General features: G+C 36.4%; 2 protein-coding genes and 1 long non-coding RNA gene across 3 annotated transcripts in view; 2 read left to right on the forward strand and 1 right to left on the reverse strand.

Moving 5' to 3' along the window:
- The first annotated feature begins 3283 nt into the window (after nucleotides 1–3283).
- LOC106336575 (zinc-metallopeptidase, peroxisomal-like) lies at nucleotides 3284–9793 on the forward strand. Its single transcript, XM_013775433.1, has 26 exons — nucleotides 3284–3571; nucleotides 3657–3732; nucleotides 4181–4248; nucleotides 4355–4446; nucleotides 4542–4615; nucleotides 4689–4732; nucleotides 4932–4983; nucleotides 5075–5197; nucleotides 5306–5418; nucleotides 5510–5672; nucleotides 5908–6000; nucleotides 6199–6284; nucleotides 6375–6461; nucleotides 6691–6794; nucleotides 6974–7076; nucleotides 7196–7291; nucleotides 7387–7576; nucleotides 7677–7738; nucleotides 7823–7927; nucleotides 8062–8263; nucleotides 8372–8580; nucleotides 8655–8779; nucleotides 8848–8899; nucleotides 8987–9073; nucleotides 9180–9302; nucleotides 9425–9793. The coding sequence occupies exons 1-26, from the start codon at nucleotides 3422–3424 to the stop codon at nucleotides 9668–9670; spliced, it is 2925 nt and encodes a 974-aa protein (XP_013630887.1). The 5' UTR covers nucleotides 3284–3421; the 3' UTR covers nucleotides 9671–9793.
- Nucleotides 9794–10867: 1074 nt separating this feature from the next.
- Nucleotides 10868–11480, reverse strand: LOC106336576. The gene has a single exon (XM_013775434.1). It carries the CDS (start codon nucleotides 11382–11384, stop codon nucleotides 11091–11093), a length of 294 nt encoding a protein of 97 aa, XP_013630888.1. The 5' UTR covers nucleotides 11385–11480; the 3' UTR covers nucleotides 10868–11090.
- A 13225-nt stretch (nucleotides 11481–24705) lies between these two features.
- The window catches only part of LOC106341505, a 9546-nt gene continuing 8684 nt past the window's right edge, over nucleotides 24706–25567 (forward strand). The window contains exon 1 of the long non-coding RNA XR_001269662.1: nucleotides 24706–24775. This is a non-coding gene — a long non-coding RNA (uncharacterized LOC106341505). The remainder of the gene's footprint in view (nucleotides 24776–25567) is intronic.

Consider the following 25567-nt stretch of genomic DNA (forward strand, 5'->3'; position numbering starts at 1 on the left):
TACATTCCTCTTGATCTTATAAATCCACTTCAAACCTATCGATTTCACACCTGCCGGCTTCTTGACAAGCTTCCATGTCTTGTTTTTGATGATAGATTTGATATCTGCCTTCATTGCATCGATCCAAGCTTGTATCACTGCAGCTTCGATGTAACTTTGTGGTTCACCATCGATGGTAAGCAAGAGTCTATCACCTTCAACTTCAGCAAGTAGGATGTAATCATCGAACCGCTTTGGTTTTCTGATGTTACGGCCATATCTTGATGTTACATGTTGGTCTTGGTTTGCATCGTTGTTCTCTGCTACTTGCTCTTGTTCACCTGCATCTACAACTTCTTCTTCTTCATTATTGTTTTGTTCTTCGTGGTGTTGGTGATCTTGATGCTCATCACCATTTCCTTCTTCTGTAACATCGATATGAGGAAGCTTGAATGATCATGGTTCTTCGTCCACGTTTGTTGATAGTGTATACGATGCGGTGAGATGTCTAGTTACACTGTTTTCTTCACAAAAACGAATGAACTCAGAAGATGTGAACTCTCCTCCTCTATCGGTGCGAAAAGTCTTGAGTTGTAGCTTCGTTTGATTCTCCACGTACTCCTTGAACTTTTTGAACCGATCGAACGCTTCACTCTTCTCTCTTAGCAGCATCGTCCACATATATCTTGAGTAATCATCAATTAAGACGAATACATATATATTGTTCGCTGGTGTTGATGGTGAAATCAGACCGCACAAGTCACCATGTACCAACTCCAATGCATGTGATGCTCGATACTTTGCTTTAGGCGGGAAAAACTTCCGAGTTTGCTTCCCAACTAAGAAGGCGCTGCACACATCTTTCTCGTGTATCACCTGAGGCATACCTACTACCATCTCCTTGTCAACCATATTCTTCATGACTACAAAGTTCACATGTCCTAGCTGTGCATGCCACGTCCATGTAACATCAGTTTCTTGTATTTGAAGACACTTTGGATATTCAACCTCCATTGGCGTCTTGTACAATCGGTTTGGTTGCCTTGCGGCTTGTACTAATAGCCTTCCACGGGGATCTTTCAGCATCAGTAAGTCTTCTTTCATAGTAACCTCACAATCCATCTCGGTTGCTTGTCCAAGACTTATGATATTGTGTTTAAGACTTGGGATGTAGTAGATATCTTTGAGTGCTCTTCTCTCCCCTGTTTTTCCGATGAGCGTGATCGAACCTTTCCCAACAATCTCAACATTTGATCTATCACCGAATTTGACTTTTCCTTTGATGCTCTCATCTAGATTTGAGAAGAACTCTCTCTTGCCTGTCATATGGTTACTTGCACCATTGTCAAGGTACCATATACTCGTATTTCCATCGCATTCATCAAACCTCTTAGGAAACACTCTCTCTTCGTTGAGGAATACTACTTCATGCATATATAATGCATATGCTTCTTGTGTTTTCGTTACGTTAGCTTCTTCTCTTGGTCGTGTAGGATAATGTGACACGAAGTGCCCCATCTTGTCGCATCGCCAACATCTAACCTTAGAGTAGTCCTTCTTGGTCTTGTCTGAAGCTTCTCCTCCTTTGTTATGACCATCAGAACCATTAGACCTTCCTCGTCCTCTTCCTCTTCCACCAAAACCTCTACCTCTGCCTCTTCCTCGCGAGTTGTTATGGCTTCCACTACCTTGCATATCATTTTTTCCAAACATGAGCTTCGATTGACCTTCAATCTCCCAACAATATCTTGGAACCCTGTTGAATTTAGATCTAGCACTTGTTCTAACGAAGCTACGATGTGAATGAACTTCATTCTTGGAAGTCCCTTCAGAAACTTCTTTACCATCTTCGATGCTTCCATTATCTCTCCTAACGTGGCTGCTCTTGATGCTAAGCCTGAAAGTTTTCCTGCGTAGTCATCCACCATGTCTGTGTCTGCCATCTTCAGGTTGTCGAACTCAGACATCAAAGTCTGTAACCTCGCTTCTCTCACGCGATCAGCATCTATGTTACGGGATTTGATAGCTTCCCAAATCTTCTTCGATGTATTATGTTCTCCTATCTGAAGTATTAGCGCTTCCGGGACTAATTGAAAACTTAAAGCAATCGCCATATTGTTCTTCTTTGCATCGTCGCTCCCTGGATCAATCGTATCCCAAACATCGTAAAAACGAAGCATCACTTTCATTCGCATCGACCATATGGTGTGGTTGATCGATGATAGCATCGGACATCGTATGTCCTTCTTCATCTCAAGACCTTTATCACGTCCTTGAGAATTGTTTTTGTCTCCCATGTTTTGATCGAGTTACAATTCCTCTTGTAAATGATCTTCGAAATCTGGAGCTCTGATACCAATTAAAGTTGCACAAACACAAAGATTATAAGAACTTCTCTTTTTATCATCAAATGAGAGATGTCAATCCAAGTCCCACATTGGAAGTTTAGACAATGAGTGTTTAATATATAAAGAGATGTTCAACTCTAATTAGGACGATGCCTTTTGGGAAGGAACCCAAAAGTAAATCCATGTGGGCCAGCATCTTAGGCCCAAAGTGGACAATATCGTACTAATCAGATAATATAGAGTTGGACATGGGCTCACACAATTCCAACAATTGGTATCAGAGCGGGTTGACGAAAATCTGCAAGAAGACCAAAATACCCTTCGAGTAGGAATGAGACCCTTCAAGGTGGAAAGAGAGGTTCGGCAGAGATTAGTCAGAAGATCCTGGAATTGTGGGAAAGAACATCCTCAAAGCAACTCAAAGTAACCTTGCGACTAAGGGTGTCGAATGTCGAAGATGCGACAAGGCACCGAGATGATTCGCTAGAGGAAAGTATACAAGGTGTGTGGTCCTTGTCTTGAGGGGGAGAATGAAAGATATCAATCCAAGTCCCACATTGGAAGTTTAGACAATGAGTGTTTAATATATAAAGAGATGTCCAACTCTAATTAGGACGAGGCCTTTTGGGAAGGAGCCCAAAAGTAAATTCATGCGGGTCAGCCTCTTAGGCCCAAAGTGGACAATATCGTACTAATCGGATAATATAGAGTTGGACATGGGCTCACACAATTCCAACTTAGTTTTTTTAGTTAAAAGCTAAGAGACCGTATCTTATATTACGCTAAGAAACCCAATCTAAGAGACCTGCAATAAAAAATGCTCTAATAATATCATGAGTGTCTTGCACTATAGTATAAAAGAAGAAAGACGTTGGACGTATACGAAAGAAGACTTTAACAAGTAATCGTCGTTGGATATCTATGACGTGAGGGGAAAGATAGACCACTGATATTTTAATCAGACGTAGACTATAAACCCACTAGCCATTTTCTTCTCAGCTTCCTTGTCTTAAAGTTTAGAAAATAAAAACGTTGGACTTACAAGAGCGAAGACTTAAGCGTAGACTCAACTACTGCCAATCACTCAAGAGGCGATGGTGGCTGGAACGGAGAACATGGAGGCGGTACCCGCGGATAGAGGTGGCGAGATATTGAAGCCACGTACGGACAAGAGAGAATATCGGAGGATTGTTCTCGAGAACTCTCTTGAGGTGTTGTTAATCAGCGATCCAGAGACTGACAAGGTAAGATCGATTCCTGTTCTTATTTTTCTGCTTAAAGAACAAAAAAGAAATGAAGTTTATTGTCTGTGTACGTGCGTGCTCTTAGTGTGCTGCTTCAATGAACGTTAGCGTCGGATCGTTCTCTGACCCCGAAGGACTGGATGGGCTAGCTCATTTCCTTGGTACGTTAAATGCTTTTCTTCGTATAAAGATTCAATCACTATGATATTGCAGAAGAATAGAGAAAATGAGATTGAGAAATAGAATATAATTCAGTAAAAAAAAAAATAGAATATAATTCAATTTCTCATAAGAAAATAGGTTTTGGTTACAAGTAAATAGAAAAATTCATTTGAAACTGGTTATAAAAGACGTTAGAAGTGGCTAACCACGTTTTTAAGTGAACAGTATCCGGAGACTTGTTTTCCTGCTCATTACAACATCTAAACGACCAACGCAAGTTTCTTAAAACGATCACTTTGATGCTGAAATTTGTTTTTTTTTAACTGTTTCATTGCTCTGTTGCTTTCATTCTAACATATAATAAAGTTGAGTTTATATAGACAGTTATTTATCTACTCTTTCATGTAAAAAAAGAAATTGAGTTTGAATGTTGGTGACATTGTCTAGAGCATATGCTGTTTTATGCAAGTGAAAAATATCCAGAGGAAGATAGTTACTCCAAGTATGTCACTGAGGTACGTAATATTGTTCTTCTCCAGTTCTTAAATACAATCTTGAACATAGTTTGATGTTCTTGCATCCGTATTTTGGGATATGCTTATTGGATTTTTTTTTCTGTAGCATGGTGGGAGTAGAAATGCTTATACATCCCGTGAAAACACAAACTACCATTTCGATATCAACACAGACTCTTTTGATGAGGCTTTGGACAGGTAAGACGTACAAATTATTTTTTATTTTTTTCCTGTTGTTTTGTGTACTACTTACAGTGTTGGATTCTTATATTTCCTTGTTATTTACTAACCAGGTTTGCACAGTTCTTTATCAAACCACTGATGTCGGCTGATGCCACCATGAGGGAGATCAACGCTGTCGACTCTGGTTAGGTTCTTGATTTTCTTGATAACGACTTTCATGTTACAATTTGTATTCTAACGTGTTCTCTGTAATGCAGAGTATCAGAAAAACTTGTTGTATGATTCTCGGCGATTGGATCAGGTATCCATTTAGTTATTAATTAGCACTGATCTAACTGATTACCTATGGAAAGGAAAGTGCATAAGAATGAACAATGAGGATTTTCTTTGAACTTGTAATAGTACTTATATCTAAAAAGCCCTGCACAAACCCACAAGCATGTTGATGTATATCTAGCATCTGACGCTGAGTGTTTTGTATTCCTTTTTCGTTCACACAGTTAAAGAAGCATCTAAGTAGAGAAGACCATCCATATCACAAGTTTAGCACAGGTTCATCTCCGACCTATTCTTGATTGGTGTGTTAACTATTTTGCTAACACACCAGTATCTATTTTGCTAAGAAAGTAATATGATTTCTTAGGGAACATGGAGACTCTTCACGTATGGCCCGAAGCAAAAGGAATTGATACAAGGAAAGAACTGTTTAAGTTCTATGACAAGCACTATTCCGCCAGTATCATGCATCTGGTTGTTTATGGAAAAGGTAGGTGTTAAAGCTAAACCCAAACCTCAAGTTTCTTTAATTTATGATTATAAAAAAAGTAGTAACATATATAGCCATTGTACATTTTTTTGCTCTGGATGTCTTCAGAAAACCTTGATAAAACTCAAGGTCTAGTGGAAGAGACGTTCCAGGAAATTCGAAACACCAACAAGAGTATCCCTATATATCCTGGTCAGCCGTGTACTCCGGACCATTTGCAGGTTTTTGTTCTTTATTTCTGTTTAACATTTATTTCAGCTACCATAATGCTCTTACATGGTACTTTGATGGTGCTTTTTTCATTGGTTCTAGGTTCTTGTGAAGGCTGTACCTATAAAGCAGGGTCACAAGCTTACCGTTTCATGGCCAGTAACACCTAGCATCCATCATTATGAAGAAGCACCATGCGGCTACCTTGGTCATCTAATTGGTCATGAAGGCGAAGGAAGTTTGTTTCATGCGTTAAAAACCTTAGGTAGGTTTACTTTGGTGCCAAACTGATAAATGTTTAGTACATATTCTATCCGAAAGAGGTAATAAACTGAAAACAGTTCTAGTGTTCAGCTCTTTGTTTTTGATTCTCAAAATGAAATCCTACCACCTTTTGGAGGATAAGCTATTGCTGCTAATAGCCAAGATAAATTTTAAAGATGGGTTGTCTCCTCTCTATATAGTAGTCTTGCTTATGGTTTTTTTCCTAATACTTGCAGGTTGGGCAACTGGACTGTATGCCGGTGAATCAGACGTGACTATTGACTATTCTTTCTTTGATGTCTCAGTTGATCTTACTGATGCTGGCCATGGTAGGGTTTTGTATTCTTCCTTGTTTTCTATAGATATTTCTACAAAAATTTGGAACAACTTTCTTATGTTGAATAGATGCTACCACTTTGTTGTTACCAAAAAAAAAAAAAGATGCTACCACTTTGCTTGATGTTTTTTGGTCAGTACCTGATATTATCTGGATTTGGTTTTGATTTCTTGTCTTGCTTGGTTAACAGAGCATATGCAAGATATTTTAGGGTTGTTGTTCAGACACATTAAGCATTTACAACAGTCTGGTGTGTCACAGTGGATTTTTGATGAGGTATTGGTATAGTTAATCTTGCTAATACTCCTATTGATTCAATATCCTTAAAAGAGTTTGATACATTTTTATATTTTTCTGTTTTTGAAGCTCTCTGCTATTTGTGAGGCAGAATTTCATTATCAAGCCAAAATAGACCCATTTTCTTATGCAATGGCTATTTCCAGAAACATGAAGGTAATAGTATCTTTTTAGTTGTTCAATGACTTCTCATTCTTTTGGTCTCATTTAAGCTTCTTATATAGTGAACAAAAATGTTATATGTGTGGCCTTTATAGTGAACAAAAATGTTATACTTCCTTATAAAGCTTCTTATATAGCGAACAAAAAATTCTTTCTGCTTGATATATGTGTGGCCTTTATAGTGAACAAAAATGTTATACTTCCTTTTGCAAATGTGCTTTAGATATACCCAACCAAGCATTGGCTCGTTGGATCATCACTACCTTCAAGATTTAATCCAGATTTTGTAGAAAAGGTTCTAAATGAGCTTTCTCCAAGCAATGTTAGGTAAGTCTCTTTTGTTGGAATGCTTCTTTCACAAGAAAACAATGACCTAGCGTTTTCTTTGGCGGGTTTTAGTTATGCAGCGCTTAATAGACCTGAATGTATTATGTTAGAATTACATTCAAGCATTGTAAATCCGAAGGCTAGTTGTGTTGCAGAATCTAATGCCATTATATTTGTAGAATATTTTGGAGATCAAAGAAATTTGAAGGACAAACTGACGAGACTGAGCCATGGTACAACACTGCTTATTCTTTTGAGTATATAACCGAATTCACCATTCAGGTTGGCTTTTGATATATCAGTTTCTTTCATGTGCTCAAATTTGTTATTTGTTTGATTGAATATTTTACTACTACGGAGGAGGAAGTAGTTCAATCTATACTTGTGCTTAACAATTACAGGAATGGGTGCAGTCTGCCCCTGATGTAAAGCTGCATCTACCAGTACCTAATGTCTTTATTCCAACAGATTTTTCACTAAAGGATGTTAAAGATAAGGTTTAGTTCCATCACTCTAGTTACATATTACAAATATCATATAATGTTTTAATGTATGAAGCAGTTTCATGTTGTGTAACTAATTTCTGGAGCAGGACATTTTTCCTGTTTTGTTGAGAAAGACATCATTCTCAAGATTGTGGTACAAGCCTGATACAAAGTTCTTCAAACCGAAGGCATATGTTAAGACAGATTTTAACTGCCCCCTTGCAAACACTTCTCCTGATGCTGTAGTTCTTTCAAATATTTTTGTTTGGTTGCTGGTGGACTGTTTGAATGAATATGGTAAGATTGACAGATAGACCTTCTAGTTTAATTGTTTTAACAAGAATCTGAACCTTCTAGTTTTTTGTTTATATCATGAAAATTCAAAACTATGTTTCAGCTTATTATGCTCGGGCTGCTGGTCTTAACTATGGATTAAGTCTTTCGGGCAATGGTTTTGAGGTGTGTTTATAAAATTATTTTGATGTTTCCTTGTCCTTTCCTTAATAAGTTTCATGTTTGACAACATTGTTTCTCATTTTCTAGCTCTATCTTGATGGCTTTAACCATAAATTGAGGATCTTGTTGGAAGCTATCATGCAAAAGATAGCAAAATTCGAAGTTAAACCTGACAGATTCTCTGTTATCAAGGTAGCCTTTGTTAATAAACCTTGTCTCTCTTTTTACAATATCACTTTCAAGTTTCCTCACTGCATGATGCATCTAATAAGCCTTGTTACCATGTTCATTGAATCCATGTTTTCTGCTTCCCTATCTTGTTATAGGAAACAATGACCAAGGCGTACCAAAATATCAAATTCCAACAACCATATGAACAAGCAATGAGTTACTGCTCAATGGTTTTACAAGATCGCACTTGGCCTTGGACAGAGCAACTAGATGCTCTTACTCATTTGGAAGCTGAAGACTTAGTGAACTTCGTTCCCATGTTGTTATCAAGGACATTTGTTGAGTGCTACGTAGCAGGTACCAATCTTAATATCTTGTATGATTCTGTGGTCTCTAGTCCTTTTATTCTATACGTTCTTGTACACATTGTGGTGTCAGTTATATAACTAGACAACTCTTTTTCAGGAAATGTTGAGAAGAATGAAGCTGAGTCCATGGTCAAGCATATTGAAGATGTTCTTTTTAACGATCCAAAACCTATTTCTCGTCCGATATTTCCATCCCAGACCATGATAAGTAGGGTTGTAGAGCTAGGGACAAAAATAAAGTGCTTCTACCATCAAGAAGGCTCAAACCTTAGTGATGAAAGCTCTGCCCTAGTGCATTATATTCAGGTATAGTTAGCCTTGCATGGCTTATAAAGCTTCTCTTGTAGATCATGTTATTTAAAAACTTTTTTTATGAACAGGTTCATCAAGATGAATTTGCAATGAATAGCAAACTTCAGCTTTTCCGTCTCATTGCAAAGCAAGCTACATTTCACCAGCTTAGAACGGTGGAGCAACTTGGTTACATCACTTCACTTAATCAGAGGTGTGCATTGGTTTCTCTGTGTGTTTGAATATTATGTTTTATGCGTAACCACATTTTCTGTAACACAGCAACCACTCTGGTGTTTATGGTGTACAGTTCATTATCCAGTCTCCAGTTAAGGTACCAACGTTTCTTGCCTCTCTACCACTCAGACTTTGTATAGTTAATGCATATGTATTTACTTGCCTTTGAGTTCACCTTCAACAGGGTCCTGGACACATTGATTTAAGGGTTGAGTCACTTCTCAAGGATCTTGAGAGTAAACTTTACAAGATAAGCGATGAGGAATTCAAGGTGAGATGTCCTAACCAGATATTATATAGATTTGCTTAAGAGAAACATTGTGGTCAAGAGAGGTGTCCCACACTATAAGACTCCAACTGACATGCTTTTTACTCAGAGCAATGTAACAGCGTTGATAGACATGAAGCTTGAGAAACACAAGAACTTGAACGAGGAATCTTCATTTTATTGGCGAGAGATTAAAAGCGGGACATTCAAGTTCAACCGCAAAGATGAAGAGGTAATAGACATTAGCTGCTCTTAAATGAGAACCTGTGACTTAAAAACGCCAAATTTGTTAGTCTACCAACAAAGTCTTGATGCCGTTGACACAACTTCTTGGGGGTTTTGTTTTGTGGTTAGGTGGATGCACTAAGAGAGCTAAAGAAGGAAGAACTGATAGATTTCTTTGACACATACATAAAAGTAGACGCACCAAAGAAGAAATCGATGAGCATATGCGTTTATGGAAGCCAACATTTGAAGGAAATGGCGTCTGACAAAGACGAAGTTGCATCACCATTCATAGAGATTGAAGACATTGTTGGTTTCAGAAAGTCTCAGCCACTTTATGGGTCGTTGAAAGGATGGAGCCAGCTAAAACTCTGAGAAGGTCCCAAACTATTTGCAAAGATATGCATGAACAAACTCTCATATACCAAAACAATATTGTATTGTAAACAAAACAGTCTTTATCATCTATCATTCAAAAACAGAGTTTTAGAATCGTTTCGTTTTAATCAATGTTTTTAAAATCGGACCGAATAGCGAACCGGAAATTTTTTGGGTCATGGGTCATTGTGGTTCGACCGGTCTGAACCGGGTTCGATCGGGTTTACTTAGATTAAACTAAATTTAATAATATTTTATAAATAATATGCATATTTTTTTTAAAGATAGATCATATCAAATAAAATGTTTACATAGCCATAATGTGGAGAAAAACTTAAGTCTAAAATCAATATGAAAAGCACATTTAAACTTTATTTGCATATCTTATCACTCTAAATCTTCGTCACTTTTTAAAAAATATTATATACATATTAGGTAAAAGTTACATTTTGAAATACAAATTTCAGAAACGTAAATGTTTCAATTATTTAAAGTCTTCATGAAATAAAAACAATGTGAGAAGTAGACAAAACAATATCTTGACGTGAATATTAAACTTTATGAATCTTGTAATTTATAAGTTGTAGAGACGACAAGAAAAAGACGAGAGACGATACTTTATTAATCTTTGATAAATTTTATTTTTACTTAAAAAAGAAGAAAAATTAATTGTTTCATTAGCAAAAATTTTGCATATATACGAACCGGAGTTTGGCCGGTTCATTGGGTCGCCGGTTCTCGGGTTTTTGACGGTTCGATAGGGGTTTTTAACTGGTTCGATTTTAGTTGGATTTTAGCATTAACCCAATCCGGATTATTTTTGGTTCATGGTTTAACCCGGTCCGACCACCGGTTCGGTCCGACCACCTGTTCAGTCCGGCTTTGAAAACACTGGTTTTAATACAAAATAAAACATGTATTCATCATATATGTTCAAAAAAACACGTATTTGCTGTAAAATTAAAAAAAAGAAACACGTATTTATCATAGAACATAACTTCTTTTTAATTATATTGTCTTCTATCGTTTCGTTTTAATACAAAACAGCACATGTATCATCAATCATCATAGCATATAACTTACCCTTCTACATATGTTAAAGATTCCGACAGCTTATGAACATGTTGTTGACTCTATATACAGAATCGGCAGATCATTGTTAGCCCCCAGAAAAAAAAAATCAAGAAACACAAGTAAAACAAAGAAAATAATAATCAAATTCTCATTGACATCCAATAATCTTTTGGAATCCAGAGATTGTTACAATGTATCACAAAACTCATAAGAACATTTTTCAATAATAAAACAACAGAAAAAAACACTTGAAAATATCAAAACATTGGCTCATCAAATCCCTTCTTCAACCAAAAAAGGTTATAATAATTCTATAATATTTATATTTTTTGTGATAAATCAATCAAACAACAGAGAATAACAAGAGATCCCTGGCATCTTCAGACCCTTGACCTTGAGAAGCCTTGAGACCGCAACCAGCAGCAGTTTCGGATCCTCCTAACTCACCAACCAACCCGGTAGAATCTTGACCCGACCCACCCAAAACTCCACCTCCCATTAAATCGGTGACACCATGATGGAGGTGATGGCTGTCGGACGGAGGATGGTAATAGAGACGCGCCGTCTGAGGACAGTGAGAATGAAACCTCGCCGCTATTCTCACCCCTGCATCCAACATCTCCGTGTATTTCCCCATTCTTGAATGATCTTTTTATCTTTATTTTTTTATATTTTCTTGTTCTCTTTCTCGTGAAGAGAGAGAAGAGATGTAGACAAATGATGATGAAGATTTCTTGTTCATGTCGCATCGAATTTATAGATTGTAGGAAAAGCGAACGAAGTATCCGCTATCTTTATTCTGTTTCATATGTGCCCCTAAAGTCTGTTTTTATTTCATTTTTTTCTGTTATTTTTTCCAGACCATGAGACTAATGCAGTTAACATACTTCGGGTTTAAATTAGTTGTCTTTAAATATTTTCACACAAATTCAAAATAGTTAAGTCTTTAATTTTATTTATATTTGATTAGAAATTTTATAATTTATAATTTAAAATATAAAATAAATAAATAAAAATGTGATATATAACAATAAAAAATACTCCAGACATTTAATTTGAAATGTGAAGAATATTTATCTTAGATGACTATTTCTTCTACCTGTGATATAGATATGCAATAACACACTTAAAAACCAGATAAATACTACTCTCTTCGTTTTTTAATATAAGTCGTTTTAGAATTGTGCACATAGATTAAAAAATCATTAATTTTTTATATTTTCTAAACAAAAACATCACTAATCCACAAATCAACCAATAATAAAATAGAAAGTATATTATTATTGGTCATAAAATATTAAGTGTTAATAAATTTTACATAGAAAACCGAAAACGTCATATAATTTGGAATATAAAATTTTTTTTAAAACGACTTATATAAAAAATCAGAGGGAGTACTAAATTTCAACTTCTTGGAAAAAAATTGGGCCTGCAATTAAATTTATAAAGTATAGCGTCGTTTGGGGAAACTGAAAATATTATTTTGAGATGTAAAGTTAGCGTTTTCTGTTTTAAGGAACCGGTTTAGCGTTTCTTGACAGCTTCCTTCTCAAAAATTGTATTGGTTAGTATCAGTTACAAAAAAAAAAAATTGTATTGGTTAGTTACCAAATTTATTCCACGTTTCAATAGGAAATTAATAGTTGACAAAAAGCGTGTTTTTGACTATGGCAAACCCCCAATAAGTGGCTTGAAAAGTAAGCGTTTACTTAAAGATTCTCGATGGATGGACTAATATCATCGACTTTTTAGACTTGCTTTTAAGACATTTGGAATTCAAATCAGTAACGTAGGGATTTTATTAGAAGTAATATTGGGGAAAATGGTCATTTAATTCCCCAAATATTTGAAATTGGTAGAATTCCCCAACTATCACGTATGCAAAATAATTCTCCAAATCTGAACTCTTGAAAAGTCCACATCAAACAGTTAACGGAAAACATTAGTCTAATTTTGTAGTTTTCTTTTAATCGTTTTCTTCTTTCCTCTTCTAATCTGAAAATCAATGAACTCTAAATTGATTCTCAGGATGATTGTAGAGGTGATTTCCCGTGAATCCTTCTAAGAAAAGCAAGAATTCAAATTATTTGAGCATGAAGAACGAAAAACATTGCTCAGAAACGGATTTTTCTATGGAGAAGATGATGCAAAACTTCATTTTTATGTGTTTCTGGTCAAACTATTTATGATTTATCTAAAAGCTCACAGCTTTCTTTTAAATTAGTTAACAATTAAGCATTTGCTTTTGTGGGTTCGCACAAATCTGATCAAAGCAAGGCCTGAAATGTTCATCAAGGGAGATGTGTATGTCTGATTCTCTTCTTTCATTGACTCAATTTTATTTGAAGGTTAGTAAATGTTGTTAACATGGAAAATCGATTCTTGTGCAAGAGACATGGTGTTCTTGTGTTAGTGAATGACTGTGATTGAGAGCTAAGTGGTCAGCTCTAGACCACAATTGAAGAGAAAGATGTTATCGTTTTCATCTCGACCTTGCACGGTGGATAAAGTCGATCATCATCAAACCTTTATATATTGATGTTCTTCACTATTGATGTTATCTCTGCAACTGCAGACCCTAATGTGTTTGTTTACTTGAAGAATGATTGTAGATTATCTTGTTAAGAAGACTACAAACCTGATAAATGTGTCAATCTCTGTAATTGTACATAGAGCTAATACAATATTTGTTCTCCTGGAGATCAGAAAAAAAAACTGATATAAGAAAAACACCTCATGACACTAGTTGGTTTGAGTTTGGCGAAGAAAGTTGTATTACGCACTTGAGCAGCAGTGAGTCTAATCACCTATGCTAAAACAGAGACTTAAGTAACCAGCGTAAACACCATTGCAGTTACAGAGTCATGTCCAAAGTTAACACTCGGTATAATAACTTCAGGTGACACTTGTTGCACAAACTCATTCAGCTTCTCTAATGATCTCGTTTGAAACTGTGTATCGCCGTATCGGTTAGATAAATTTTCAGTTGTTTGAAACTTGAAAGCATCCACAAGGGTACAATGTGAATGTGGCTCTCCTCTTCCTTCCCTGTGAACCACTACATATTTCTATATTTTATATGGTATATAATTTAATTTAAATAATATTAATATATATATACATAATATAAATATCTATTAAATGAGATTTCATATTCATACGATTGATGATCATTTGTACCTCGTTTGAACAAAAAAAAAGGTAAAACCATTGATCACAAAATTTTTAATGTGTGACTTTTACCATTTTTAGTAATTTATAGTCGTTTTAAAAAATTTCAAATATAACATATAAGAAAAAAATTAAATTTTTATTATATGGTTAATACGATTGTTTAATTTATTTTAATAATATAAAATTAAACAGAAAGGAAGGATGATACAAAACTTGTTATCAAATCTGTATTATTCATAATCATTAATTGTCATATATATGTTAATCATATTAGGTAATTATGTAGCTTTTATTTAAAGAAAGAATGAAAAATATTATTTTGTACACTACTAATTAATTTGATATTTAGTTTAATAAAAAATATAATTTATATTTAAATGAACCAACTTATTTGTCTAATGATTCTAAAAATCATTTTAGTGATGACACGTGTCTACCAAAACAAATTGTATTGTTTTTCAATTAATATATAAGGAATAACATAAATCATGTTTCCACTATCAACTTGTAACTCTTAAAAAAAAAATATACTATTGTCAACTGATGTTTTTGTAGGTGTGTCTAATCACTAATGGGTTGTCTAGGTCCCTAGCTTAAAATTTTAGGTCAATCTAGCTATTTTTTTAAATGCGCACTGTTATATTGCTTCATGATCATGGCATTTTAAACATGCTAGTTGTTTTTCCGCGCTACGCGCGGAATGTCGGTTAATTAATCATTTAATTATTTATGTTGTAAGTTCTGGTATTAGATATGATTTCATTTCTACACACTCAACGTTTTATCAGTTGTGCTTCTCTAATTTAACTTGTTTTAGTTAAGTATTTTGTTAATATTTATTTTCATATTAAAGATTTATTTTTATATTATATGTGAATCATTATTCGGTAGTTACTCTTATTTATTTTTCATGAAATCCGTCAATTGACTTTTTAAAAATATTTAAATTTATTTTTGTTGAGTCATGTTAAATTTGGTAATAAGGTTTTTAAAATAGTTTAATATGGTTAAGCTCTATTTTTTCTTATTTTCACGGGTCAAATTTTTAATATAATTTATATGCTTTTCAAATTGTTTTATATTGCGTCTCTCTTGTTTTCGTGTTATACTAATGATAGATTATTTTAAAAAAAAGTTAAAAAAAAAAATTTCTAACTTTAGCAATCTCTTGCTTAATGTGCTACTACTTTCGATTTTCTAATTCCCAGATTTGTAACTTGAGTTAGGAGAAAGACTAGTGGTTGTTATGACTTGCAAACGTATAAAACAAAACATTAAAGAAACAAAAAAATAAAGACTCATTCCAATAATGCCCTTTTACAAAAAAAAAAGATTTATTCCAATATGTTAGGAAATTATTTGTGATTTTTTTATTGGTGGGTTATATAAATAACCAAATTTTAAGGTCTGTTTTTAGTTTTAGGTTGTTTTTCTATATGAATTTTAGTGGTATTTTTTTGGTGTCATACAAACAACTAACTTTTTCATCTTCTTTTTGTTTTCTCGTTTGATCTGAAAATCAAACCCTGTCAACAAATTGATGTTTTATTTTGTTGTTTCCAGAGTTGATTAATTATTAAGATCTCATTCTTACAACAGAGAATGAGGATCCTATACAATCACTTAGAAACAGAGATGAGTTTTAAATCAAGGTGGTATTACTGTTATCCTAAACAAAGACTTCACCAAACCCACATATGATTGCATAACCCTCATTATTAACAAATGGACAGTAAAGAAAAATAATGGTAATACATGAATGATAAACAAAGCTTTAGTGAGTCTGAAAGTTAAGCACTTAGCGAGTCATTTCTTTTTCTTACTACAGCATGGCAATAGCTGACTCCTAATTTAAGCTGATAGAAATTTTTTTGCCTACCAAAATTCCAAAAAGATGAGTAGAAAATTTTGAGTCTCATAATTATTAATTAGAAAAGTTACTACAAATTATAAATAAAATAGACAACATATCTGATTTGTTTCCCATGCGAGCTATCTACGTATACTCCCATTTCTTTATGCTTAAACTACATTAGAAAACATACAACTCAGCTCTGAAAATGACAGTTATGAGAAAAACTATGGTAAAGTTAGAGCATTGGTTCACCTGATCGATACGCTATTCTGCGATCACATCATTACAGCCGGCGTCTTCTAGAATCGACACTGAAGATTTTTTCACCGGGATTAGAGTTTGAAAAAAGGTTTTTACAGACACAGAAACATATATCATTGACAAAGAACAAACCATCACATATGCTTGAACGTCATCAAAGGTACTATGAAAACTCAGGAGATGGAGCTTACGGCCTCCTACAGTAGTCGCTGATGGGCACTTTTCCAACTGGTTTGAGCTATTTGAAGAAAGTCCTGAACAAACTCCCAACTGGTTTGTACTGTCTCGAGTTAAGGATTCACTGATAAACTACCAACATGAGAAATGGAGATAAAGCTTAGATACTTAAATGTGCAGGGTGGTGTCACATCTGTGAATGACGTCTAGGGTAATGTTTTGTGGTGCAAGACGCTTCTCCTGCAAAAGAAAACAAACAACTCTTCTTTCAGTTGCAACACAAAACTCATCTCACGTTTGTTACACGTCTTTGTTATCTTTAACACTTACAATTTCAGACAGCAGTTGTGACTCCGTGAACTAAATCAGTTCCAAAACATTCACAAAGCTTGAAGATTCTTGCTTAGGAGGTCTAAGACCCCTTTCATTTTTTTCTCTCGCTTCCTCTTCCTCCTTAGGCACCTCTCTGTTTCGCCGTCGAACGACTCCTGTCACTTTAGCTTCCTACTCCACTCATCGAAAAGAACCAGTAACTAATACAAAAAGATAACGATAACTACCCAAACTCAGTGAAATATATTTTCAAAGCTAAAACAAAACACACACACACGATGTAAGAGCTTATCCACTGAAACTTTGGAAACTTTGAAGAATGGAGATTGTAACTTACATGAAAACACCAGCAGAATAGAAGGGATTGATTGATCAACTTGAACATAGGAGCTTCAGACCGAACCTTGTTGTTAGTTTCCTGATCGAAGAGAACCATGCTGTTCACCTTATGTCGAATCAAGAAATGAAAAGATCAAAGTAAGCGAAAGAAAATCTGATTCAAGGGAAGATAAGATTTGATAGGAGATTACCTTCTTCTGTGTTCCACCTCCGGATTTGGCGGGGTTTAGAGGATGGTAGTGGGGCCTTTTATTTCTTTGGTATCTGGAATCAGCAAGAGAAACCATTATCTTACAGAGCTTTCTTCATATACTTTCTCTTCTGTTGGTGCAAGAAAATTCATGGATTATTAGTATGAGAACCTTGGACAGTAGGAATGAAGTAAAAATCATTCTCGGACTCGTCAACTCAACTTCAAGCTAGAAGGTGAAAATGGGTGAAATTAATACTGTTTTAGCTATAAGAATTGGTCAAAATGGGTGCACTTAACACCAATATAAATATTCACCGTAATCAACTTACATATTTCGCTGCAGGCGGCTGAGCAACATGAGAATTGATTGTTTCAGCTTGGACATGTTCCACTTTATTCTTGATTCTAGGCTTGCAACATTCAGATAATTGCACTATTTAACATGAAAATCCAGGTGTTCTTCAAGCCAATAGTCACACTTTCAACTTATGTTTAGCTAAACATCTTTTTGTTAAGGGTAAGGAAAAATAGCTAAATAAGTGGACAAAGTAGATGGAAATCAGAAGATCTGAGAGAACGTACTCTTGTGAAGTGATAAGTCTGATGCGAGGCTGTCTTGGGACTCATGAATTAGAACAGATGTATTCTTTGGTATTAAAATTGATTCATCCAAGTACTCTGGAAATTCGAAACAGAGAAAATATAAAGACCATAAGTGTAAACATGTTGGCACGACACAATAAGCACGCAAACCTGTTAGTCGATGAGGAGGAGCTCTAACCCAATAAAGCTCCCACCTTTCGCAATGTATCTAGCCTCCTAGAAAAGGTTCAACTGAAATTGTAGCTCGGATTTCGCTGGTCATGTTCTTGAAATAAACGGTGACGGAAGACTTTCCGGTGGATTTAGTTGCCATATGTTTTGGATTTCGGGTGGTTTTAGGTTTTAGACGAAGCGATTTATAGGAAGACCAAAGTGAGGTGGAACGTTTTCAAGGAGGGATTAAAGAGCTCATTGGTAACGGTGGAATATTTATGAGACCAAACGGAAGTCCCAGATTTTCTTTTCATTCTACAAATCTATGGTGACGTGGCAGCACACATCTCTATCATTGGTTGATTTTTTAATCATATGTGGCATAGCTGAGAGCTCTAGTTAAATCTCTTTTAGTATTGTTAGATTGAAGCTTTCAAATTGCTTACTCTTGTCTAAANCAATTTGTTTCTTTAAGTAAGCAAATCAAATTGATACTTATGATTGATACTCACTTGCCAATTCAAGTTGATCATTTTCTCATTATTATTGAGATCTAAAATAAACTTCTTGCATATCACATTTACTCGATTTGTCACCAAAGAAAGTTAAATGGGATTTATAAGATGAGTCGTTAACTAACTAACCTTGGCTCTAATTTCTTTTACTTATTTCTGAGTAAGTAGAAACAGAGCCGCTTATAGATGTAGCGTTCTAGGCCATATATCTCTAGCTATATATATAGTTTTAACTTCCTTAACCATGCCATACAATTTAGATTTTCTCTATCTAATCATAAGGTTGCAAAGGGATGTGATATATAAGTAATAAGCATACCTGCTTCCAGCAACCAGGGCCGGACCTGACATATGTACGTCCAGAAGCAACTAAAATTTGTTTGGTCCTACAACAACTCTTTTTAAAAGAAAAATCATTGCGAAATTTCTGTATATGGTATCGAAGTCAGCACCCTAAGTTAGTTGGCAACCAAATTTTGCCATCTAAACTATCAAACATTTAATGTAATTGGCCCCTAAATTATTTTTAACACTATCGGCCCTCAAGCTAATGCTTGATGAGCTTGTGCTCAGACCCTGCCATTCCAGCAACGTCTTAGTTTTTTATGGAGATTGTGTGTAGATTTCAAGTTTCAAACAATTTGTACGGTTATTCTATCAAATAATCTCATGTTTTTCTTTACATCAATAACTACAACCAAATATTCCATGCCACAGTGTAGAAAATGAGTTTCATTATTTCATCCCTTGTAAATCTAAGGATCAAAGCTTCCTCTTGTGCCAAACCTCATCACTTTCTCCATCTTCAACACCTGCTTCATGATCTCAGGTTGATTTGATCAGTAGTACTATAAGCTTACAACTATCTTCAACTAGACTTCAGCATGCACAAGAGCCTCAAAAGTATATTGGTTATCTAAATAATGAGCCATGATTCATGGATAATGTGTAACAAGTGTGTTTGTGTAATGTAGTTGAGAGTGAAGCAGAGTATATACACACAGAACTCACAACCAATGTGTTAGCACGAGACTGAAAGATCCCCATATGACCTGAGAACGGTGTTTTCATGGCGTCTGCGTATATTCAAATTTTTCAAATTCCAGAATCGCAAAAACAGTATTGTGAACAGTGAACATGTAAGATCTAGAGATTCTCATTCATGCTAGTTAATCGAACTAATGAAGATCTGTTGGATAAGCTTGAGTTGCAAGTTTCTTTTTCCTTATTTAAAAGTTATTTTTATCTATAAGGATTAGGATATTATGTTTTGTGATAATACTATGAGGATTAGGAGTTGTCTAAGTCCTATATATAGTGATGCATATTGTGATGCATAAGTGTGTGAGTTTGTGATCTTGATATTGAACTTGGTGATTGAATAATAAGAAAGAACTTCTTATTGATATTGTGAATCTATATTTGGTATCAGAGCTTAAAGGCAACGAGATCAGCCTTCAATTAACGCAATGACTGATGCAAAAGACGATCTCGTGCTAAGCAACAAAGATGTCGGAGCCGCCTCTGTTAAACTTCCAATGCTCACTTCTTCTAACTATACAGTTTGGGCTATGAGGATGAAGATAGCATTAAAGGTTAGCAAAGTCTGGGAAACAATCGACCCCGGGAGCAAAGCAGAAGATAAAAACAATATGGCCATCGCCTTGTTGTTCCAATCAATACCTGAAGCTTTGGTTCTTCAAGTCGGGGAATTAGACGACGCAAAATCTGTTTGGGATGCTGTGAAATCGCGCCATATAGGAGCAGAAAGTTGTGAAGCGAGACTACAAACTATGATGGCAGAGTTTGATAGACTCAAGATGAAGGATGCAGACACAATCGACACATTCGTGGGAAAACTTTCAGAGATATCCTCCAAGTCAGCTTCCTTAGGAGAGTCGATAGAGGAACCGAAAATTGTTAAGAAATTTTTGTCAAGCTTGCCAAGAAAGAAGTATATTCATATCGTTGCTTCAATTGAGCAAGTATTGGATCTAAACTCAACAAGTTTTGAGGATATCATTGGGAGATTGAAAGCTTATGAAGAAAGAGTCGCCGAAGATGAAGAAGAAGCAGTTGATGACTCTAGTAAGCTGATGTACGCAGATTCAAAACAAGAGAGCTATGGCAACAACTACAATAACTGTGGATGTGGGCGTTGTGGTCGATCGGGTTGGCGAGGAAGAGGTCGCGCGCGAGGTTCGTTTCAACAACAAAGAGACGCGTATCGGCAAGGACGAGGTGGTGGTGGAGATGCATCTCACATTACCTGTTTCAATTGCGATAAGCTTGGTCACTATGCTACAGATTGTCCTGATAAGCTATTAAATCTTCAAGAAACTATCGAGAAGAAGGAGGAAGACACTCATGAAGCTGATGCTCTCGTGATGAATGAGGTAGTTTACCTTAATGAGAACAAGGTGAACCCTAAGAGGTTTGAGGCTGAATCTGACACAATGGATGTGTGGTATCTTGACAATGGCGCTAGCAACCACATGAGTGGTAATCGACTCTTTTTCTTCGAATTGGACGACTCGATCACTGGAAAAGTACGGTTCGGAGACGATTCAAGAATTGACATAATGGGAAAGGGTTCAATCCGTTTCATAGTCAGAGGAGGAGAGAAGAAGATATTAAAGAATGTATACTACATACCAGCATTGCGGAGTAACATTGTCAGCTTAGGTCAAGCTACAGAAGTTGGGTATGAAGTACGTATGAAAGATGACCAACTAAGCCTATTTGATAGAGACGGACAGTTGATGGTTAGGAGTACAAGATCAAAGAACCGTCTGTATAAGGTAACCCTACAGGTTGATCATATACAATGCTTGCAAGTGAAAGGATTTGGAGACAGTACGTTATGGCACACGCGGCTGGAGCATATTAACAATGATACGATGCGACTCATGGTTAGTAAGGAGCTGGTAAACGGCATGCCTGACATTGACCGTTGCTCTGAGACATGCGTGTCATGCTTGAAAGCAAAACAAACTCGGAAGCCCTTCCCACAAGCAACATCATATCGTGCAAAGGAACTTCTTGAGCTTGTACATGCCGACTTATGTGGACCTATCACGCCATCAACTCCAGGCAAGAATCGATATGTTTGTTCTTATTGACGATTGTTCTCGCTACATGTGGACTGCATTGCTAAAAGAAAAGAGTGAGGCCTTTGAGAAGTTTAAAACCTTCAAAGTACTTGCTGAACAAGAGACACATACAGAGCTAAAAAACTTGCGGACAGATAGAGGAGGAGAATTTTGTTCACGGGAGTTTCAGGCGTATTGCGAGAGGAATGGCACTAAACGACACTTGACTGCGCCTTACTCTCCTCAACAAAACGGTGTAGTGGAGCGACGCAATAGAACGCTCCTAGAGATGACCAAGAGTATCCTAAAACACATGAATCTACCGAACCATCTCTGGGGCGAAGCAATAAGGCATTGCACCTATCTAATCAACCGAGTCGTAACTAGGTCTCTTGAAGGAACAACACCGTATGAAGATTTGAAGTCACGCAAGCCGAACCTCTCTCACGTTAAAGTGTTTGGATGTGTTTGTTACGCAAGAATCGAAAGGGCAGGAAGAAAGAATCTCGACGACAGATCCAGAACTCTTGTACATCTTGGAATAGAACCAGGATCAAAAGCTTATCGTCTATTTGATCCATTGAGTAAACGTATTATTGTCAGTCGGGATGTTGTGTTTGAAGAAGAAAAGAGTTGGAATTGGACCAAGGACGACAACGGTGATCCTGGAGAGCTTGAAGTTGACGTACCTCGTCTGATCGTGAACACAAACGAAGATGGACCTTCATCTCCGACTAATGAGGTCGAAGAAGAACTCGATGACGGCAACAATGGCAGACCCAAAGAAGACGAAGTCGAGCCATTACCTAGACGTTCAACAAGGATCACCACCAGACCCTCATATCTCGATGATTATGTCCTTCTTGCTGAGATAGAAGGAGAGCGACTGCTGATGTTTGTTAACGATGAGCCTTGGGATTACAATGAAGCTAAGAAGATGAAATTTTGGATTGATGCTTGCAAGGATGAGATCTTCTCTATAGAGAAGAACAATACTTGGGATCTTGTTGAGCTACCGGATGGTATAAAGCCAATAGGCTTGAAGTGGGTCTTCGAGATCAAACGCAACGCTGACGGGACTATCAGCAAATACAAAGTGCTGCTGGTAGCTAAAGGTTATGTTCAACGGCATGGAGTGGATTACGATGAAGTGTTCGCTCCGGTGGCTCGTATTGAAACTATACGGTTGATTATTGCGCTGGCTGGTTCACATGGTTGGGAGATACATCATCTCGACGTCAAGACCGCTTTTCTCCAAGGAGAGCTGAAGGAGGAAGTCTTTGTGAATCAACCTGAGTGCTTCACGGTCGCAGGAGAAGAACACAAAGTCTATAGACTTAAGAAAGCTCTTTACGGTCTACGGCAAGCTCCGAGAGCATGGAATATAAAACTTAACATGATCTTGCGAGGCTTAAACTTCCAGAGATGTTCCAAAGAACCCTCTCTTTATCGTAGAGAAGAAAATAAGGAGCTTCTCATCGTGGTAGTATATGTTGATGACCTGCTAGTCACCGTCTCTTCTCTACGAGCTATACTGGAGTTTAAGAGAGAGATGGGAGCTAAATTCGAGATGAGCGATCTTGGGAAGTTGACGTACTATTTGGGAATAGAAGTCTCGCAGTATGACGGAGGTATCATACTTAAACAGGATAGATATACGCGACGGATCCTTGAGGAATGTGGCATGAGCTCGTGAAACCTAACACATGTGCCTTTGGAGCAGAACGCACAGTTCTCTAAGGCTAATGACGAGGATAAGGTTGATGAGAAGGAGTTTCGCCGGAACATTGGGTGCTTACGCTACTTATTACATACACGACCGGATGTTGCATTCAGTGTTGGAGTCTTGAGTAGATATATGCAAGATCCTAAGGTATCACACGGAGCTGCAATGAAACAAGTTCTTAGGTACCTTCGAGGTACTGTCTCTCTCGGCTTGCGTTATGAGCGGGGAAAAGGTACTGGTTTGTTAGGATACAGCGACAGTTCATGCAATGTAGACATAGATGATGGTAAAGGCACAACAGGACATATATTTTATTTCGGTGAGAGTCCTATAACCTGGAGCTCGACAAAGCAAGAGCTGGTAGCTCTTTCGTCGTGTGAATCAGAATTTATGGCTGCAATAGAAGCTGCAAAACAAGCTATTTGGTTGCAGGAATTACTAAGCGAAGCTATTGGAGAAGCTAGTGAATGTGTGGTCATTAAGGTTGATAACAAGTCAGCAATTGCGCTATCAAAGAATCCGGTGTTTCATGGACGAAGCAAGCACATTCATAGGAGATTTCATTTTATAAGAGAGTGTGTCGAGAATGAGTTGGTTGAAGTCGAACATATTCCGGGAAGTGAGCAAAAGGCGGATATCCTCACCAAATCACTTGGTCGAAATAAGTTTAAGGAGATGCGAGAACTTATTGGAGTTCAAAATGTGTGTGAAGACAAATTCAAGTTTAAAGGGGAGAATGTTGGATAACCTTGAGTTGCAAGTTTCCTTTTCCTTATTTAAAAGTTATGTTTATCTATAAGGATTAGGATATTATGTTTTGTGATAATACTATAAGGATTAGGAGTTGTCTAAGTCCTATATATAGTGATGCATATTGTGATGCATAAGTGTGTGAGTTTGTGATCTTGATATTGAACTTGGTGATTGAATAATAAGAAAGAACTTCTTATTGATATTGTGAATCTATAAGATCTGGAGAAGAGCTTCACACCTTGAAATTCATGAGATGGATTTGATCTCCGTCATCTTCTAGGTTTGCTTGCTTTCGAAGGAAGGTTTCTGCCACTGGCGGGATGGTATGATTCCCTTTAAATTCCATTATTTCTCTCTCTACAGGCAGCGAATAGAGTGTAGGCCTTATAATAAGGTCATTAAAGGCCTAATTATGGTTTAGTCACTCTGATAGTTTTTTACCTTGATAAATAAATTATTACCCATTAAAGAAAATATGACTGTTGTAAGTTTGTAACGGATCAATTTCTTCTTCTTTACTTATTTGACAAATGGAAATACAGATGACAAAAAAAAATTTGTAACTCACAAGTTACGAGACACATGCATGATAGAGTTGTTACCCAATGAGAAAAATAAGATTGTTACACGGTAAGACAAAATATGACCGTACGTTGTGATCAATTCCCTTTTTGTTTTCAAATCATAATCTATTTAACTCTCTGTCTTTCACTCTTTACTATTTTCTCCATGGAGGAGGTTAAAGAAGAGAAACCGATAGGAAACCAACAAGTGCAGGGAGAAGATCGTCACGGAGATACCGCTTGCAAAATCCGCTCTCTCCCCTCTCGTCATCGTCACGGTTCTGTTATCTGGTACCAATCATCTCTTACTCTTATTTCGATTTTGAAATTAGATCGTGTTTCTTCATGATTTCATTAAACTAGATCTCTTTATGATTTTAGAGAATATAGTAGGTACTGAGAGATTAAGGTAGATTAGAGAATATTAATGGGAGATTTGTAAAGAGATTAGGTAGTAATCATGTTAAGAGTATTTAAGAATCATCATGAACAAGAGAGAGAGTCTAGAGATAATCCCAAATTTTTTAATTATTAATCTGATCAGAGTTTACAATATATATGAGGAGGCAACACTATGAGGATGGTTTCATAAAGAGGCACTATTACAAGAGATAAGGTTTGCTTTAATTCAAACCATCCAATGAGCTTTTTCTTTGTGCATAAAGCTCCTTTTGCTTTATCCAGCTCTTCTCGAGCCTGTCACACGCGCCTCCTCTTCCCTTGCAACGGTCTGATGCCTTAGCTACGGGAATATGGCTTCTCTTCTTCATCCAAAGTTACCCGGGTAACTAGTATAACTAGTATACTAGTATTACTAGGGTAACTTTGGTTTATCCTTGATAAGTTACTCGGGTAACTAGTATTACTACGCCAGTTACGGCCTCTTCATCATACTCAACTCCTCATGTCTTTCTCTTCCCATATATTGATCTCATCTAAACACTCCCCCTCAAGCTTAGCTTTGTGAAAGTCTAAACTTGGATAGCCATGAGATTTTCCTCATTAAAAACCTCACCAAGGAAAACTCTTTGGGACAAAATCTTGATGAGGGAAAAAGAGTAAAGACCTCATGACTTAGGGGAT

Source organism: Brassica oleracea, chromosome C4 (assembly GCF_000695525.1).
Source record: "Brassica oleracea var. oleracea cultivar TO1000 chromosome C4, BOL, whole genome shotgun sequence".
NCBI lineage: Eukaryota > Viridiplantae > Streptophyta > Magnoliopsida > Brassicales > Brassicaceae > Brassica > Brassica oleracea.

Bases quoted from the DNA above. Each gene is read 5' to 3' on its own strand.
- LOC106336575 (XM_013775433.1), top strand. From the start codon at position 3,422: ATGGTGGCTGGAACGGAGAACATGGAGGCGGTACCCGCGGATAGAGGT. The intron at 7,739-7,822 runs GTGTGTTTATAA...CTCATTTTCTAG, and splicing joins TTTCGGGCAATGGTTTTGAG to CTCTATCTTGATGGCTTTAA. The intron at 8,900-8,986 runs GTACCAACGTTT...CACCTTCAACAG, and splicing joins TTATCCAGTCTCCAGTTAAG to GGTCCTGGACACATTGATTT.
- LOC106336576 (XM_013775434.1), bottom strand. From the start codon at position 11,384: ATGGGGAAATACACGGAGATGTTGGATGCAGGGGTGAGAATAGCGGCG.